This window comes from Branchiostoma floridae, chromosome 15, assembly GCF_000003815.2.
Source record: "Branchiostoma floridae strain S238N-H82 chromosome 15, Bfl_VNyyK, whole genome shotgun sequence".
Classification (NCBI taxonomy): Eukaryota; Metazoa; Chordata; class Leptocardii; order Amphioxiformes; family Branchiostomatidae; genus Branchiostoma; species Branchiostoma floridae.
In genome coordinates this window covers 15,166,265-15,185,747 of record NC_049993.1, presented here as the reverse complement: position 1 = coordinate 15,185,747, position 19,483 = coordinate 15,166,265, and the positions used below count along the sequence as shown (strand labels likewise).

Sequence of the window (19,483 nt, the reverse complement as noted above, 5' to 3'; positions counted from 1 at the left end):
ATTGAATAACAGTAACATTTATCAGACAATCATGCTTGGTGCGTGGGTTTCTCATTATGACCCGTGATGTGAACATTTTTCTAATGAGTCTGCGCTAACAGAAGAAAACACCACTTGGATTAGGAGACGGTCTTGTTTTCCCTGCCCAGCACTTTTGTCCGCAACCTTCCGTATTTTGCCACCTAACGTTACAAATACCAGCTAGAAATTCAATTAGGTAACCATCCTTTCCAAACGGAGCACCTTCGCAGAAAATGCAGACGGGGAAGGAAGAAATCTTCTGGGCTGTACCACGCCTTAGCAACGCAGACTGTATCGGGCCTCTTGCCGAGGTGCCCCTATCCCGAGGAGACTCTGGTCTTGACGGCAATCAGTCAGGCATGACAGATAAAGAAGTTCACATGTCACACCTGTATGGAGACAAAACAGATCATAAGGAATCCACCACGATTGCTGAGGAACGTGAGGGTCAAGATGCCGCTCAAGAACGTTCCAAGACTCCTTCACGCATCTACGAAGATACAGCAGAGAAATCTTCCTGGCCAACATCAGGTATTTACGTCTGTGGAGCCTCTACGGACCCCGGAGTTTCGTCACGGCTCTACGGAAACTCAGAGGAAATAAAAAATTCTGCTGAGTCTGACGTGTACCACGGCGAAACCATATCTGGTCTTACTGCAAAACAAAATGCAGGTGGGTGTACCATATTATTTTTCTTGATATGTGTATTAATTCATGAATAAATTAAAGACGACATTGTTTTTGGAAATCTAAATTTTCGGTGACTTTATTTTCTTACTAAAAGACACAGATAATTTTAATCCTCTCATTAAGACTATGTTTGAAGCTAATTATGGGAAGATTTTAATAGTTCTTATAAACGATTCATTCTTTGTAAAATTTATCATAATAAGACCGTTTCTTGTCAGAGATGTTTGATACTAAAACTATAATTCACAACCCTAGAGTCCGTTTTATGTCACCGTCCAATTGTTTGTTACCATTGTGTATATTTGATTTAAAATCTATGTGTCTTCATAGTTTCCAAGGATTTCAAAATTTGTTTACACTTTCTAAATTCCTTAACGCTTTTCTGGAACATTCTTAATTTCCATGGCACCGAAAACAATAATTTCAATACTTTATGAAACAAAGTAACATTACATAGACTGCATTTCAAAAGATAATACTTTGTTAGAATCTTGTGTATTTGGATAAGTGGACCGTGAAAGATCCTACTGTTAATCACAGCCAGGAATAGTCGAGCGCGAACTCCCCACTGTGAGTGGGCTTAGGCCCAATCTATACACAGTTTTTGCCGATATCTGTGGATGTGTCGGGAGGGATCTGGAACGTTGGTCGCGGGACACCCGTGGCGCTTGCAGTCATAAACAGCTATACAGCCTAATGAGCCCGCGTTGTATGCTAATGAGCCCTCCCGAAGCCGGGACACATCTACACGCGCGCGGAAGCTGTCGGGGACCCCTGCTAAGCTATCGGGGACCCCTGCTAAGCTACCGTACGAATGGTCCGGAACTTTCGGGAGAAATTTTCCCGATATCTTTATGGCGAAATTTCCATCTAGACGCTGAAAAAAAGCTGTCGGCGAGAGGTTGTTGGCTCGCCGATATCGGGAAATTCTGCCTGTAACTTTACACACAGCTGAGAAACAAACATCACCAGTCCTGTATCAATTAGGTTCCCTATCAATCAAATCTGAAAATCTTGCAGAAACGACTCAGTGACACAGAATGGATGACAGAAACAGAAAGTACTGCGATCAAACGCCCTCCCAATGCCTATGTACATGTAGTACTTGAACATGTTTTCCATTGAAACTAATACACGAATCCTCGCCAGTGACGTTTGTAGCCAATGCTTTAATTAGAAACGCCAGTCATCCAACAGGGCCATTTACAGGCTCTATTGTTCCTCCAAAGTATAAACTACAGATATTGATACAGAATAAATCATAAAGCTCTACTAACTAAACAATTAGAGTAGTAAGAAAACCTCCATACTGTCTAAACGTATGCCATTAGTCGGGGCCGCGTAGCAGTCGGGGCCGCGTAGCACAGTGGTAGTGTATACGGCCCGTGACCGAGAGGTCGCCGGTTCGAATCCGCCTCCGTGTTGCCGGTCTTGTGCCCTTGGGAAAGGCACTTTACACGACTTTCCTCACTTTACTCAAGTGAAAAATGAGTCGTCCCTCGGATAGGACGTTAAATGGAGGTCCCGTGTATGGGGAGAGTCACAGCCCATGCACGTTAAAGAACCCCCACACGTGCGATGGTGCGGTGTGGTTGGAGCAAACCCTTCTGTCCGGAGTTGGTGATTCACTTCAAATCACCCGGTTGGAGGCCTGGCGAACCTCCATACCGTATCAGCCACACGGTGATTTACATCATTCACCCGGACGGGAGACCTGGCGCATCCCCGTCTTGTAATTAGCCAGCGAAAGGGTATGTCACCCCGAAAGGGGCGGTATCACCCCGTCGTGTGCGAACATGTGCGAACATGTTTACATTTGATCACGTCGACCGATGATGATGATGATGCCATTAGCTTTTCTAATCAAAAAGCAATCTTTTATGTATTTACCTATCTTAGCATCATAGGGGTTGTCGGATCTAACGATATAGTCAAATCTACTTTTGCTGTCGAGTATCTTGGGTAATTTTTAGACATAGGAATGTGAATAACTTATTGCGTAACATACCTTACAAAATTTAAGGCACTCAATGAGGAAACGACATGCTTTTTCAATTTGCTTTGGACAAAATAGGCAGAACCTTTGGTGAGGGGCTACATTGTGGTACCTTCCTGTTCATTTATTAAATTTATGATTGATGATTCTCAACTTTGTTATGGCTTTGCGAATTGCGAAGTTATTTATATCATAGAGGTGTTTTTTTTCTTATTACAAGCACGGTATGATAAATTCTGTTTTAATATGTTTCAGGTACAAGTTCTAACGATTCCTTGGCGAGGCAAGAAGAAAATAACCATCCTGCTGGTACCGATGCTTTTGCGGAAGTTGTTACAACGGAATTAATAAATCCGATGTACACGCACAGCGTTACGCGAAGAGCAACAGAAGAAGGTACGGATGTGTATTTTTGATTGTGTAAATTTGAAAAACAATGATGCAAATTTCATGAGGTATATAATAATAATGATAAATACAGTTCACTGTCTTCATACTCTACGGCCTAACTCACTTGTCAAAAGTTTTCTCAATGAACTTTCAAAGCAGATAGATAAAACAAAATTGTTATAGATTATAAGAACTACTTGTCAAAATTTCTCAGATTTCAAGAAAGAAAAGGACATTCCTGGTACAGATGGACTTGATGAGAAACCACTTGGCAACCGATGTGCAGTGGTAAAGAAGGGCATGGAAAACCCTGCATATGGGATCGGGGCTCTTGGAGCAGCAAGTCAAGGTGTTTCCCGCTTTCCGCTTGTTTATTCACATCTTCTTTAATGAAAAATACATACTGTTTTTGGTGTGTGTGTGTCTTTGTGTGTGTGTGTGTGTGTCTATGTATGTGTGTGTGTGTATTTGTAGTTTACATCAGTCAAAAACCAGCTTTGTGGCCTGTGTTAGCTAAATGTGTACGCAATTAGGCATATAATATGCAGCATCTCTTTGAACAGTTTACAATTGTTTACTAACATTTTTTTACTAATATCCGAATGAAAGCTCATCTGTGTTGGTAAATTCCATAGTGAAAAGTTTAAAGTTTGTTCCAAGACAAAGGAAGAAACTCACCATAAATTTTCGGCCGAATACTCCGACCTTCATCAGATGAGTGATTCGATGCACTAATCCGGAAGTCGTCGGATGACGTCAGGTAGCAGCGAATCATAAATGGCGGGAAGGCGAAACCTGCCAGCGACTTCCGGATTAGTGCAGCGAATCATTCATCTGATGAAGGTCGGAGTACTCGGCCGAAAATTTATGGTGAGTTTCTTCCTTTGTGTTCGAACAAAGTTTAAACTTTTCACTAATTTTTACTAACTTTTTGTTATGCATATGAAATCAATTTGTCCACACTGTTTTCATCAGGCACAAGTGAGACTGAGCAGGAAAATCACTATGAAAACATGGACGATCTGAGGACAGATTTGAAAGATGAAGATACTAACAGCGATCCAATCAGAGAACGTCAATCCTCAGTCAACGACGTGCCACAAGATGCTATGAATGGAGGTAGGAAAAGTTGTTGTCATTGTGAATTAATGTAAAGTAAAAGCAAAGTATAGTAAAATTACATTAAGTTATAAAGTAATATCATTGAGATTAGAGTGGAGTAAAGTAGATGAGAATACAGTAGAGCAGACTAGAATAGAGTACATCAGAGTAGAATCAAACCTATTATACATATATAGTAAGTAAGGTTTTAAAGAGTTGAGTAGAGTAGAGTAAATTAGCGTCAAGTAGAGTAAACTAGAGTAGAGTAGTGCAGAGTATAGTATAGTAGATAATAGTGGAGTAGAGTAGAGTAGAGAAAAGATAGATATATGTAAACTAAGCTCACATTATGTACATCTAAAAATTTAGATGGAGTAAATTTACTGCAATGAATATATTCTCAGATGCAAACCGTTAATACCTTCCGCTAATACCTCGCTACGTTTACTACATTCCCTAACAATAGCTGCATTCACTCCTCACCGTGTATGTAATGACTTGAAAACTTAAACAATCAATAGTCAACGATTATGAAATTGAGTCTTTTGGGGGGATGCTTCCAGATACCGACAACGAGCGTTCCTATTTTAGAAGGATGTTCCTCACTACATTTTCACGGATGATCTGTGTCCTCGTCATCATTGCCGTCATTATGGGTGTGGTGGCGTTGACAGTGGTCATCATCAAGACGAGAACCATCTCAAAAACCCGGGTATGTAAAACAACAACCATGGCTTAAATCAAAGTAAATCAAAGCGTTTCAAGTATGGCAATGGTGAATAGAAAGTGATTACATTTAGTAAAGTTGCAGAACAACCAGACTACACCATTATACCATTATTCCACATTTCATCACAAGAGCGATTTTGAAACCCCGCCCCCTGTCCAGCCATAATTTTGTATTTCCAACGCCTTGGGCGAAAACAGAGGCAGTAACACAGAACTGACCGCCGACACTATTTATCTGATAATACCGATTGACTTTAGGTAAAAGCTGAAATCTTCTCAGAATAGGTCGAAAAAAGGCGCTGTCTTTTTTTTTTTTTTTAAGTATGCAACCGGTTGGTTCAGTCGTGAGTGAGTGACTTATACTTTTAATTTGGCTATTTTGTCCCACTGGGGCTGTTTTTGACGAAGATGTTCGAAATAAAACGTGGGGTCCTATTTGTTCGATATGTCGTTCAACATGACTGGTTCAGTGTGTGCGGATGCATTATTAAAAGCAGTCCCTGATATCTTTTTGCATTTACATGAATATCATTTCCTTGTCATCTGCATTTGCAAGAATCATATGCCTTTTTTCTGTATAGAATCTTCGAATGTATAGTGAATATATATCGTTAACCCGGAGTCATCCATAACGTAATTGGTTAATCAGAGCATATGATAATTGTTTAATAGATGGCAGTTGTTTTTAAACTCTGTTAAACACTAGAATGCACTGATATCGTAGAATTGGAAGTTTCTGCATGCATGATGGAATCATTTCATAAAATGAGACAGTATACTGCTGGTTCATCTACATTGAATAACGTAACCATTACTGTCTATTATTTTAAGGAGGCGGTATCCACTACAGAATCTCTACAAACTTCGAGTCCACATCAAACGATGACGTTCACTGGTGAAGTGACTTCTTCTGCCACTACTGCCACTAGCATTACTACAGCATCTGTGATTCTGACGGAGCCTCCAAGCACTCTGACAACAGAACAGAGTATTTCCTGCTGTAAGGGCCATAACATCAATTGACTACAGTAGAAGCCAGTCAATTGCACCACGGATTACCACAAATTTCTGTTAATGGCACTGAATCCCAAAATCCAGTTGGGTAACTTCACTATGTTGCACCACCCGAATAATTGCACGAAATATGCTGGTAAATAGAATTTGCAATAAAACGTCTTCTACTGTAGTCTCTGAGACTTGTGTTAAGTGGAAGAAAGTAGTTGCCATACTTAATGTCTGTATACTCCATGCGGTGCAACCATACATTTTCAATATCACACTATAATTTCTCCTATCCGCCGCCTATATACAATGGCTCATGCATTATCTTTTTGATAGTTCATGCTATTTTGTTCCATCAAAAGAAACGTGGTGTCATGTGATATTTTAAATGATATTTTGATTTTTGAACGACATTTTGATTTATTCTGATATTTTCTTCAGAGAAAAATAAAGGCTTTGTCATTATTTTCTTTCAGCACCAGGAAACTACAGCGATTGTGCCGAGATTTACGAAGGAGGGTGTAGAACTAGCGGTGTTTACCGCATCATCCTTCAGAACATCACAACCGTGGATGTATACTGCTACATGGATACTGACGGTAAGTATCAACGTATTAACCCTAGTAAACAGGGTTCAAACATTTCAAGATTCACACTTGTGCTTGTTTCATCAAAATATGTTTATATCTCTCTCTCTCTTGCTATATATAGATTGATAGATATATAGAAAGAGAGAGACAGAGAGAGAGAGAGGTAGATGGAGATAGAAAGATTTTGAGATTCATATAGGTGCTTGTTTCTTGTTTGTAAGAAAGCAATATTTAAAGAATCGTGTAGTTATTGGGATTTTATATCTATATATATATCTATATAAATCTATATCTTTCTATATCTATCTCTCTGTCTCTCTTTATCTCTCTTTATCTCTCTCTGTCTTAGATATATAGATTATATAGATATATAGCTAGACAGATAGATAGATAGATAGATTGTTGAATAGATATATATATATACAAAGAGCAACGGGCTTTGTTTTGAACCCGTTGGTGATCATTGTTGTCTGTGTTAACTAGGAGGAGGCTGGACTGTCATTCAGCGTCGGCTTGACGGGTCTGTTCCGTTTAACCGTACCTGGGAGGACTACAAACGTGGTTTTGGCAACAAGACCGGTGAACACTGGCTGGGAAATGACTACCTCCATCTACTGACGTACCAGAAGAACTACAGCCTTCGGGTTGATGCGATACCAAGGGGAATATATTACCCATCGACTTGCAGCCATGGTTACTTTAGGTAAGCGATATCTTACAGACCATCGCAAATGTTATTTTTAATGGATGCGGAGCTTCTTTTTTCTACATTATTTCTATTTTGTTGAATATATACATCTCTATAATATAAGAACCTTTTCACTTAGTATTTCAATAATAGTTCATTGATGAATACACATGTTATCTTATTTTCTAGGGTATCAGATGAAAACAATAACTTCAAACTGGATTTAGGTCCAACCGAGGGAATAGGCATCATTTGTGATCAGATGATTTCCATTCATTCAGGGTGTCCGTTCAGTACTGTGGACAAGAACAACAATGGTATCAACAAACATTCTAGAGCTCTCAGCTGTGCTAAGCGCTATGGAGGTGGCTGGTGGTACAAGTATGTGTCGTGTGGTCACATGACAGGTTTTAACCAACAGTGGAACTTCTGTTCGTTTAAGAGCTGTAGAAAGTTTAAGGTAAATCCGAAATCTATGATGCTGATGGCAATCCTGTCTGGAAAATGAGAAAAAAATCACTTTTTTTAAACGAGTTTGCAAGGCCATTGGCCACTTCTAGGCACCGAACTACGCTCACTGTAGCAGCATCTCTTCTCCCTAAGTCAGAAGCATCAAGCTTCTGCAAGCTCGACGTACTGACTCAATATGCGAAGCAAGGGTTACGAGGCTGCTCATTAAATTCCCTACCCCATATGGCCGGAGTGGCTTGATCCGCTCACACTGGAAAGGTCACCTACTCTTTTTGACAAGTATGGCGGGTTCTTTTACGTGCCGGGGTATGGCTATCCATGACCACGGGACCTCCATATAACGTCCTATCCGAGGGACGGCCCTAGCCGTTGCCAGGTACTAATTTTCACCCGAGTTAAGTGAGTAAAGCCGTATAAAGTGCCTTTCTCAAGAGCAAAAGATCGGTTACACGACAGGATTTGAACTCGAGACCTCTCGGCCCCAAGCCAAACACGCTGCTGCTCCCACACGCGATCACACTGTGTGTTTTGTTTCATCTTTATTTCCTTTAGGATAAACGAACATAATGTGGCACTGCACAAAAGTTAGTGCCTTATTTTGACGGTGTAATATACAAAGAACAGATAGAGAAGCAAAGAGGTGGTGAGGTTGTCTTTTAGCCGTTGCTGAGGTTGTGAGGGGGGGGGGGGGGTATCTACTGTATCTCGTTCACGGTAACAGAAGTCAAAGCCCAATATATTCCTTCCACCGCCTTCCTTATAGCTCCCAATTCGTGGTCAGGTGCCCATTTTCACACCTGAGTGAACTAAAGAAAGTCGTGCATTAAAAGTATTCTCTAACCAGTTTAGCTCAATGGAGAAGTATTCTTCCACTGATCGTGACAGAGAAGACAGTCGCTATGTATTTGCAGGGTTTTTTTTTGACGGAAAAATTCCCATTTTCGACAAGCAGCACAAGACCAAGGTAGACCACGGCTTAACGTCCCGTCTTAAGGACTGTGACTCTCTAGTGCATGTCCAGTTCGCCACACACCCGGAAATGAACTTATAAGGGTTCTAGTTTTAGAGGCAAGGTCGCTAACTACTTGACTAAGGACACAAGAGCACAGTAGCCGTAACATTACACCCCAAAACCGATGCGAGCGTGCGAAACAAAACAAATGTTTGGCAAAGGAGTTGGCTTCATTATAAAATCAGAGAGGTAATGAAGGCTTAATAATTGATAAATACATATTATCATATTCCAAAAAATATATCTTCTATTTTTGTTCTTATTTTCACATTCTCATCTGTTTTTAATTGAATTTGACATTCGACTACTAGTATATTAGCAGCAGATTTTAAACCTTTTTTCTATTTACAACGTATTTTACTTATTAACAGCTGCATTTTTAGAATTACAGTATTGAAAAAAAAACTTATTTTCTTCGGATATAGACGTTAGATGACGAAGTTATAGAGCTCGATCGCTACGTTGGAATTGTAGCATTTACTTTTGTCGATCTGTAGAAGTCCCTATGCCTGTGTAGTTTAAATCATGAACTTATGAATTAAATATAAAATCCCATCATTTGGAAGGATGAATTGAAAAGATTAACCTACGGTTTTGCAAACTATACATATTTTATGAAAAAATCGAACATCCAGAAAAAATTGTGATATCTAAGCACATATGGCTGTGTATAATCAATAAGAAAGAAAATCTTATTTTTGAGTGGTGGAGGGGTATAGCATTGAAATTACATGGGCAGTGAGACTTTGGATTGTACAGATTAGTTGTCATTATCAAAACCATCATAGTATCAAAACAGTCATGTACAGTAGCTTACTAGCTTTCGAAATCTTGATTAATTACTGAATGAAGATAATCCTTTTTACACAACCATTGCTTTATTCTCACCAACGTTTCGGTGACCGTCTGTCACATTCTTCAGAACAATTCTGACTGTACTGCAGGGCAAGTGTCGCTGCTCACAGTTCAGATGCTGTCAAAAACGTAAAGCATTTACATATACAATGCGGTATCAAACGCAAATGAGTGTAAAACACCCACAACAGTTGTCAATTTACGTATGTATAGATGTAAATATCATTTATTGCCGCTTAAGGCAAACCGGATGTTATAGAGAGTCTACTCCTTGGCCAGCTTTGACACTATCTCATAGCACCGGTAAATCTGCCAGAAGATTACCCTGGTCAGTGTTGAGCGATGGTTGTAACGCTCTGATGTAGATTGCTTTTTTAATTCCTCTTGTATACGTTTCTTACTTTGTCCAGTAGATTCAATAACTAGCATCAAAATGCCACGATGTTAGAGTTAACCTTTGATTCAAATTGCCTTTACAAACACTACAACTTTTATGTTCATATTTTTTTTCCAAATCATGTATTATATGTACACATATCTCTCATATTACTCTACGTTTACACCTTTACAATAGTAGAGTTTGACTTCTTAGGATGGAATGGTTAGTGATCTGTCCAACGATCTGCATAATGAGTTTTTTTTCTGAAATTTTCTAAAGCTTTTTATTTAATTAAAAGGAAGAACATTTACATACATTAGGACATTTACATGTACAGCTTCATGAATACATTTCGGCTACAAAAAAATGACAGTGTTTTCCCATTGCGTTTACTATATAAAAACATACGTACACGTAATAAGGCTCCACTTAATGTCAAAGCACACTGTGTACATGCTATGGTCCTTCTGTGTGTGGAAATATCCTTGGACAGAATATTTGTGTCTTACTGCTTTCACCATTGAAAATTTTCCTGGTTAACTATTTGGCAAGCAGGAATTAACCCGCACCCGCACCAAGTGGACTAATTATCTCATAAGCACCCACAAGCACATATATTGCACCCTATGTCAAAACTATTCACATAGTGGCACCCATGGCAGTTCATGTTTTTTTTTTCAACTATGACCCCTCTATACAGTAAGCAACAGTAATGAGTGGGTTTGTGATTTTAGTAGAGACGTAGTCTATTGGTGATTTTATAATTGATTAAAGCTCGGTTAAGTAGTAACAAGTGTTTGAAATGACGTTTATCTTAAAGTTTCGCGTGGCTTTTACAATACTTGATTTAGTAATTGACCTAATATTTTTATCTTACGTCATGTTAATTTGATTGTATGGATGACATCCTTTGGGAGCCTTAAAACTGATGCGAGCGTGCGAATAAAAAGAAAGTTGCCTCCACTATGAAATCAAAGTGTTCAGGAGGGTTGAACAAATGACTAAACACACATAATACACTATATATACCAAACAAAAGATTTCTCATTTTTGTTCTTTCACATCTTCTTTGACCTTGCAATGTTCTATGAAATTATTGTCGGGTTTCCAATGTTTATTTTTGCAATCAACCGCATATATTTTTTTCTAATTCTAATGCATGCTTTGTGCGATTTAAAGAATGGTTGAAAACTTTTTATTTTTTTAGAACAGGTCAAAAATCCATGCGCGTGCGGATGTCATCTATATCATCAAATCGATATGATTTAATGAACATCCGTTAGTCATATCCATGTAACAATTTTTTTCTGAATAAAAACATTTCGTAAACTTAGCGATATATACATTTTGTTGTAAATGAGTTGCTTCGTGATTTCAACTTTATTTTATGTTTAGTGTCACATCTTGTATTATAATAGTTGGGAGAAGTTACAAAAACAGTGATGCATTTCTAAAAGGACAAAGAAGATATAATGGATACAAAGACAATTCATAAAAACGCTGTCAATGTGAATGGAGCACCTTACGTCTTTTGAAAGTAAAAATAACAATAATACTTTTCCTAGTGTTTACTTTAAGTTTTAGCTCTACTTCTCAACTAAGTATATACAGATGTTTTAGTCTGTACCGAAATGTCGTGAAAGCGATGAAATAAAGGATGTGATAGAAAACGAAATAAAATGAACTACACTTATTAACCCTATCCAGGCTGGGGGGGTCTAAAAGTGCCCGCGCCAACTGTGACCTCCTATAGCTCCCAAACGGCTTGCGCTAGAACAACCAAACTTGGTCAGTTTTCCTAGAATATTGTTAACAACAATTTTTAAAAAAATGGGTAGGTTTCTGATTTTTCGTGTTGCCAAGGCAACGGGGTTCTGAAAGGCAAATTTTACAAAAATCACAAATATTGGTTTAAACAATAGGATTTTAAGATTTTCTTGCTAAACTAAACATCTTTTGATATATCTTTAATATCTAACACATCTTAGTTGAACATTTATAATTAAATATTGATAAATTATGCTAATGAGATGGCGTAATTAATCAAAATCCAAGATGGCTGACAATATCATGATTTAAAGTATAACAAGCTTATTTTCACTCAAATTTCATCATTACTTGGTATTTTCTTACAGAAAACATTCATGTGAACGTCTTTAATCCATTTTCAAGGGGTTTGAGCGTTATATGTTGGAAAAAATGTATCTTGAAAAATTTAAGGTTGATAATCCAAGATGGCGGATAGCTAAACTACATATGACGTCATTGGTATGAGTCATACTGAATCAGGCCCAGATTCAGGTCCGGGCCTGGACCTGATCCTTTGGACCTGAACCGGAACTGGACCTGAATCTTCTGTACCGGTACCCACCCCTAGTCATTGGTAAACACAAAGTGGAGTACACTAGCCTCGTCACTTCCTAACAGGGTTGCTTTATAGATGTCCAGTCTGTGCTCTTCCAGTGCACGTGGTCACTCTTTGATATTCCCTTTCAAGTTAGTTGGGCCCCTAAAGCGTGACTGTATTAACGCAGGTCATAATTTCCCTTTTGTAGCCCAACCCGATGCACCAAAATTTGGTAAAATATGTCTGTCAAAAACGATTGCCATGGCAGAGGGGGAATGGGTCTAAGAGAGAGATTGGTTTCCCCTCGCACAAATGACTCTGTGTTAGAACAGCTGGGAGTAGACAGGACACTGATGAACATCATGAAAAGAAGAAAACTCCAATACTTTGGTCACGTCACGAGAGCAGGCAACATCAGCACCCACATACTACAAGGGTCCATCAACGGAAGGAGGAGCCGCGGGAGACCACGAAGGAGGTGGGGCGATGACATCCGGGAGTGGATGGGCATGCCACTGGCTGAGTGCGCCCACAGAGCCAGAGACAGAAGGGAGTGGAGGAGGCTGATACTGGATGCTACCATAGTCCCCGACCCTCAGACATGAGGATGGGACTAGGTAAAGGTAGGTAAAGGTAAAAATGAGACCCCGAACGCCACAATGAGAGACCATGGTGAAATAGAAACAAGACTTTGAACCATTGACAACCTTTTCTTGGTGTGATTTCATGTCATTTCTAGCCAATTTAGGACTAACTTGGAAAGGAAAGACCGCATGATTACTCGATCGGGTATGAATATGACCTTTTTTAATCTTGAAGTTTTTCGCAGTTCTATAGTTATAGCTATCAGTTACTCATTGCCATCTAGTCGTTTCGAGCCTAGAGGACCAATAAAAAAGCAATTGCTCTGAAATAGGAAGGGAGTTTATTTACAGACAAGCCGTATAGAATTTTTGCAAATACGTTTGATGGCTGTTGTCAGAACATGTAAGTATTCTTTCAGCTTATATTATACGTTAGGAGGAGGAGCTTACAATAGGCGGGGCTAAATCACAAGGGGCCGGAGCAAGCTGACATTCGGCGCCACTCAGGTGACCTCAATATGACAGTAATTGTCCCAGCTAGGTGCGGACATTGGACTGTAAATAGGGTTTGAACCACTCACACCGGGATGAACCCCTTAAACATACACATACATACAATGGGCACACTACAACCGCCTCACTTGTTTGTGTTTTATATTCAGCCACCACAACTGAGCAGTTATGCTGATGCCTTGTTAGGCAGTTTTACCGGTTTTGCAACAAAATACCAGAACAGCTCATTTACATAAACACGGAGTATACTGCCGTGGATCGTTCATTCCTTGGCAAAGACTGGAGCACGGTTCGGTTGAAAATTTTGGTAAGTCTAATTTATGTGTTGAAAATTACAGTTTAACTTGTTCCAGAAGGCGTAACGTTATATATCACGTTTTAGTCTCCCCGATCCAACCATTGTGCAACAGTATCATCAGTCTTTACTGCAACTATACAAGGTAACTGTTGTTGTCTGCACTAACATTGGGATGTTCAAAAAAATAAAGGTAGAGGGGGGTGGAAGAGGTACAAATCAGGGTTTGGTCCTACCTTAGTTCCAATCCAGAACTGCGCGTACCCTACCCTAGCTCCAATTTAAAAATTGCTCAAACCCCACCGTAGTTCCAATCCAGAACCGCGTCAATCCTACCCTAGTTCCAATTTAAAAATTGTTCAAACCCCACCCTAGTTCCAATCCCAAAATCGTTCAAACCCTACCCTAGTTCCAATCCAGAATAGTTCAAACCCTACCTAGTTCCAATCCAAAAATTGTTCAAACCCTACCTAGTTCCAATCCAGAACCGCGTCAATCCTACCCTAGTTCCAATCCAGAACTGCATTGTAACAAACAAACAAAAACCGACATCTCTCGTCTTTTATAATCTGTGTTGTTGTTCTGTGTTTTATGTAGGTCATACGTGATATAACACGCTAAAAGATTTTCGTTAGGCACGAAATGGTCAGGGGTATAATGATTTGAATTTTCTCACCAATAGATGCATTTTCGTGTCTATATGCTTTAATGCCCTGTGCATATCCGTACGAAATATTGTTGACTACATAGTTACTTGACTAAATAAACGTTTCACAGATTTAACCACCACAGGGCTCGAAATACCACCTGCATATGCAGGTTAGTGCAGGTGAAATTAGAGCTGTGCAGGTATTTCTGGTGTCTACCTGCATCTAACCTGCACTAGTCCATGTACTGGGTTTTACACATGAGTTTCCTATCATGTAGGTGTACACGGATTGTCATTAGCTCCTTTGACTTTTACCACCTATAAGGTATCAAAAAAAAGCAATGGTTCCTGAACAATTTTACTATGATCAATATTTCTATATTCAGAGTGGTGCAGGTGAAATTTGTCTGATAATTTTCAATTTTACCTGGTAGAAAAAAGTATTTCGAGCCCTGCACCATCTACATCCAGCAGATTTGGGAATGCTGGAGTGACCCCCCCCCCCCCAAAAAAAAACCTAAAAGATTAACATTACGGGATTTTTTTCCATACAGCTGATTATACGACACTATGAAGTTGTCTACGTGTATGCTGATCGTTGCCCTACTTGTTGTGACAACCATTATTGACAACTCAGAGACCCGGAAGTTAAGCAGGCGATCGGCTAGGAAGAGGGCCCTAAGCGGTACGTTAAAACCATACTCTAACACTGTCAGCTGTATATTCAGAAATATGGGAGTTAAGGTGGTGACCGTGTTTAATTGATATCATCATATAGCCAGACGGAGTTGGCCAATCGGAGGCCCCCATTTCCTATGGGTTATCAGACCGTAACGTCAAAAGTGGTCAAGTATTAGAAAAACCGACCACTTTTTGGACCGCACCATTATACAGGGGACAGTCATGGAAAAAACTGTACAGTTCATTCGCTCACTCGGTGGTTTATTCGGTGGTTATCGCACCTGACCAGGGATTATCTCACCATATACACCTCGGGGCGGGGCATAAAACCCTTTATTATGTTACATGGATATCGCATTTTATTCACAGTAGAAACCAAATGGATAAGTTGATGGCTTCACAGTACAAGTACTTCCCCAAACAAAACAATAAATACAAATATGAATAAAACTAATGACCGTAGAAATCCGTTGGCAACACCCCCTACCCCACTCGACTACGCAACATTTATATATTATTTTCTTCCATTACTGTAGAAGAAGAGCGAAAGGACATTGCTGAGTTGGCCAAGCCGCTCTTGCAGGTAATTGCAGAGACGAATGAGGAGCCAGCTGCAGGGGAGCTTCACGAGATGAAACTCGGGGGCCGAAGTAAGATTTTGTCTACTGTGACAAGATTATGGAGACTGCTTTCTATACGTGCTGTCTTATTCTAAACATGTAAATTACCACACAAAATAAAATAGTTTTCCTCTTTAATATTATAGATTTTCTTTATTGCCACTGGTTTCAGTTGTATTAATGAGATTTATTAACAGCGCTTTGTTAACGCTATGAGACAAAGTTCTTATTGAAACCAACAAAACAAGTCTATAAATATTGAATAATGGTTTATAGAATACTCAGAATGAATGTAATTTTTTTATGCTTTATTTGTTCACAGATGTTTACCTCAAGAGCTAGCTGAGAAATACAGTGTTTGCAGGACATCATAACGCAGAACAATTTTTGTTTTCAATATTTTCAAAACAAAGGGAATGAATTGATGAGTATTTTTTAATGTTGACGGAGAAATGTATGGTTAAATTGGATTTGATAATGACTTATGGCACTCACTCACTTCTATACTTTTTGTATTACATTGAAGGTACTAATGGTAATGTTGTAATAAATAGAAACACGCCAATGTTTCGTTTTCCTTTTTTTCTTAGTTTGAGAAATCCACTGGTCCACAATTATCTAGCATGAATATGTAAATTATCTCAATATGTGTCACCATAACATGTTTCAATTAAAACAAAATGTAGAATACTAACAAAAAAAATGTATGGTTATATTCCGCACCAGAAGCAAGTATTATTTTCTAATACATGGTATATTTGGGATACATTCACAAGTCTTTTCGCAAAGTTACCTCATTTGTTTTTTCGACAATTTTTCTTAGCCTTAAGTTTCTAAATCCAAGTACCCCCATATAGGCCTGATTCTAATGCATTGCGCCGTATGTGAATTTGTCAGCACTTTCTCGGTAACGATATTTGGGATAAAACATATAGGTAGATAAAAACAAGTTTGATGACTATCTTAACTTGGGATAAAGAGATTTGGCCACTTAAGCATAAAGTTTGAAATTAAGTTAACGTAAAATGGTGGATCCAAAAGCTAACGACAGCAGTTGAGTGACAATCAGACATTTAGGAAGGTACCCCCAAACTTTGAAGACTTGACACCCTTGGAATACAGAGACATTGCCCCTTTTTGGAACATTCTGCTATTCAAAAGTGTAAGTTTATACATGGGCAAATTGCTACAGAATGACGTCGACCCACAAATAGTAATAGCAACTTCTTTACTGTGAGTAGGTGTAGCGTCCTTGTTACAAAAAAACTAGGACTAGGAAATTAATTTGTCTGCAAAATTAATTTCCTCCTCAATAAACTACAATGAGTCATTGCTAAACGTAGCGCCATGTCTTAGTTCTTAGACCTTTTCGCCATTTTATCTACCTCATTTGATACAAATATCAGGAAATCACGGCTATAAGTTCAGCCCATACCAAAACATATAACCTATGGTGCACGTGTTGCTTTTTTAATGTGTCGCTGTTGCAAATTACTTGCTTTATGCAACCCCAGACTAATCAATCAGTTGTTTCCCGTCTGGTTAGCTTTTTGCCAAAGGGCCGGAACAATAATAATTGTGCCTCAAAAATATGAATAAAAAATCATCTAAAGTTGAACTGCCCCTTTCCAAGCTTCCCAATGATTGGTTAGGGCCTGAGCACTTTGACTAATCAGGTAAACGTATACAGAAATAGATTTTGATTATAAAACAGTAACTGACGGAATAAACAGAATAGTTGAGAAGTAACGGTTTGTCTACAAGGTTGTCAGAAAGTGTACACGGGTACGGTGGCATCTTTGAATCAACTTGCTCGTTTTGCACATCATAGACAGGAAAAATAGTCAAATTGGAAGGTAAGTAAAATATTCCGTTGACTTTGTGTCAATAGCTATGTTTTTAAAGCTATCGCAGTAAATTTTCCGACTACTTCGGTCTACAATTTCATATTTTATATCACTTGTAAGGGGCATTTTTACTTATTGGCAGGCGTATTATGGCTGTAACGAGTTCGGAGTGAAAGAAAACATAGTCTGTTCATAATCACATCAGCATTGGGACATAATAGAAAGGTCCTGAATAAGTGATGGAGACTTTTTTAAGGGCAAAGAAAAACTAAGACCTCTTTTGCGCGTTTCCCTATAACGGTTTAAACGACGTCGTAATCGAATCCCCGAACTTATCTATTGGGATGATTCAAAATGTTGCATGCTTTCTATGTCAAGTAAACCTTTTACCCTGTTTATGCGATTAGATATCTCTTAACATTCTTCATTTGCTCTAGCCTGATTTCAATATATACCGGTACCGTTTGCCATTTTAGCATCTCGAGCTCTAGTTTGATAAAATTATTTACTCTATTTACACTTTACTCTTATGTGATTTTCTGAATAGATAAGTTCCTTCTTAACTTATTTATTCGGAAAACAAAAAGAAAAGAAAAAGAACGAAATCAAGTTGTACAACGCAATAATGAATTAAGTAACAATAGACAAAGACAACATTTTGACATTTTCATGTTCAACCATTTTTTTTCGGAAAGGGTAGTTTTAAGTTATGGGATAGGGTTGTCCTTAATGCCCCGATAGTTGGCTAACCGAAATGAATAATTTGCAATATTATCATCACAATCGGATGGGATTTAAAGATTGACTTCATGTACCCTCCACACGTTTAATGAGCGTGAATGCTGTCCGAATAGAAATCATTTGTAGCATTTCCCGGCATTCGTAGTGCATTTAAGAAATACTCACTGTATTCCATATATTTGTGCCAGATCTTTGTTGCCACATTCTTTCACATACACGATTTGAGGTGGCTTGCCATTTTGGCTCACCACCGAATGAGGTCAGACTGTTTCGAATAATGATGGAATGACATAAAAAAAAGGGGGTCTTACTGCAGTTAGAATACACTTTACCTAAAGCTCAATATTTTTCCAGTTCAAATTCTCCTCAAAATTTTGAAGCATGGCATAATATTCTACCTGGCCAAAGGAATGGGCACAAATATCTGGAATGACCTGAGAATGTCTAAAATCCATTATGAAGATCCAAGAATACTAGTACACATAGAAATTTTCATTCAGACGGCATTTTGGCTCACTTTGCCTTTTCTGTGAAGGAGTTATTAGCTGGGAGCCGCTCACTTTTGGAAACATTCTTGATTTTAACAATCCAGTATTGCAATAATGATGCCTGCATTTATAGCAAATGATTTGATTTTGGGGTGCCGAGATATCGTTTGGAATGATGACGTTAGCACCAGTAATTGTTCGGTATACCGCACGCTACTGGTCAATGTGCCTGCAATAGACATGTCTCATTAGCCTAATATGAAAAAGTGCTACCCTCCAAGCAGAGGTTGAGTCGCGGAGATATAGTACATAGTAGTCGGAAAAATTACACTGGCGCTCCTCTTACTCCTTGTTTCTGTAAGAGAAGCGCCAATGTAATTTTTCCGACTACTATATGCTATATCTCTGCGACTCAACCTCTGCTTGGAGAGTAAAAAGTGCAGCGTCCTAGTTACTTTAGAAAAACAATTTTTCTGCACATATTTAAAACGTTCTTTATGAAATGGCAAGTAATACGGCTGTTATTATTAAGAGGGTTATATTGATTTGATTTTATGGATAACAATTTTACGCGCGCATTAATTTTCAACCGTTTCGGAAGAGAAAAAAAATTTGCACCATACTATAAATCATACAAAGCAGGTGCAAAATGAGCAAATAACTGTCGTAGATTGCAAAAAAAAATGTATCGTAAGTTTAATGACATCATAGAATGTCGACGTCAAATCTAAAGTCAAGGATCTATAATCGCGTGTCATGCCATTTTTTGACCTTCCTCAACACTAAGATTATTA

At 38.7% G+C, this 19,483-nt stretch overlaps 1 protein-coding gene and 1 long non-coding RNA gene across 3 annotated transcripts; both read left to right on the top strand.

Moving 5' to 3' along the window:
- Window positions 1-254: 254 nt before the first annotated feature.
- Window positions 255-7,715, top strand: LOC118431524. The gene is made up of 9 exons (XM_035842765.1): window positions 255-693; window positions 2,963-3,103; window positions 3,312-3,446; window positions 4,073-4,216; window positions 4,762-4,910; window positions 5,759-5,927; window positions 6,406-6,528; window positions 7,003-7,222; window positions 7,397-7,715. Exons 1-9 carry the CDS (start codon window positions 255-257, stop codon window positions 7,713-7,715), a joined length of 1,839 nt encoding a protein of 612 aa, XP_035698658.1.
- Window positions 7,716-13,598: 5,883 nt separating this feature from the next.
- Window positions 13,599-16,388, top strand: LOC118431722. Of its 2 annotated transcripts, none has more exons than XR_004833002.1 (4): window positions 13,599-13,675; window positions 14,867-14,997; window positions 15,530-15,643; window positions 15,936-16,388. It is a non-coding gene; the product is annotated as an uncharacterized LOC118431722 (long non-coding RNA). The 2 variants fall into 2 exon arrangements; XR_004833003.1 differs by lacking the exon at window positions 13,599-13,675 and adding an exon at window positions 13,734-13,808.
- The last annotated feature ends 3,095 nt before the right edge of the window (window positions 16,389-19,483 follow it).

What these genes read in the sequence shown, in the direction of transcription:
- LOC118431524 (XM_035842765.1), top strand. Translation starts at nt 255, where the DNA reads ATGCAGACGGGGAAGGAAGAAATCTTCTGGGCTGTACCACGCCTTAGC. An exon ending in ACAAGATGCTATGAATGGAG is followed by an intron (nt 4,217 to 4,761) that starts GTAGGAAAAGTT and finishes GGATGCTTCCAG; the next exon opens with ATACCGACAACGAGCGTTCC. An exon ending in AGAACAGAGTATTTCCTGCT is followed by an intron (nt 5,928 to 6,405) that starts GTAAGGGCCATA and finishes ATTTTCTTTCAG; the next exon opens with CACCAGGAAACTACAGCGAT.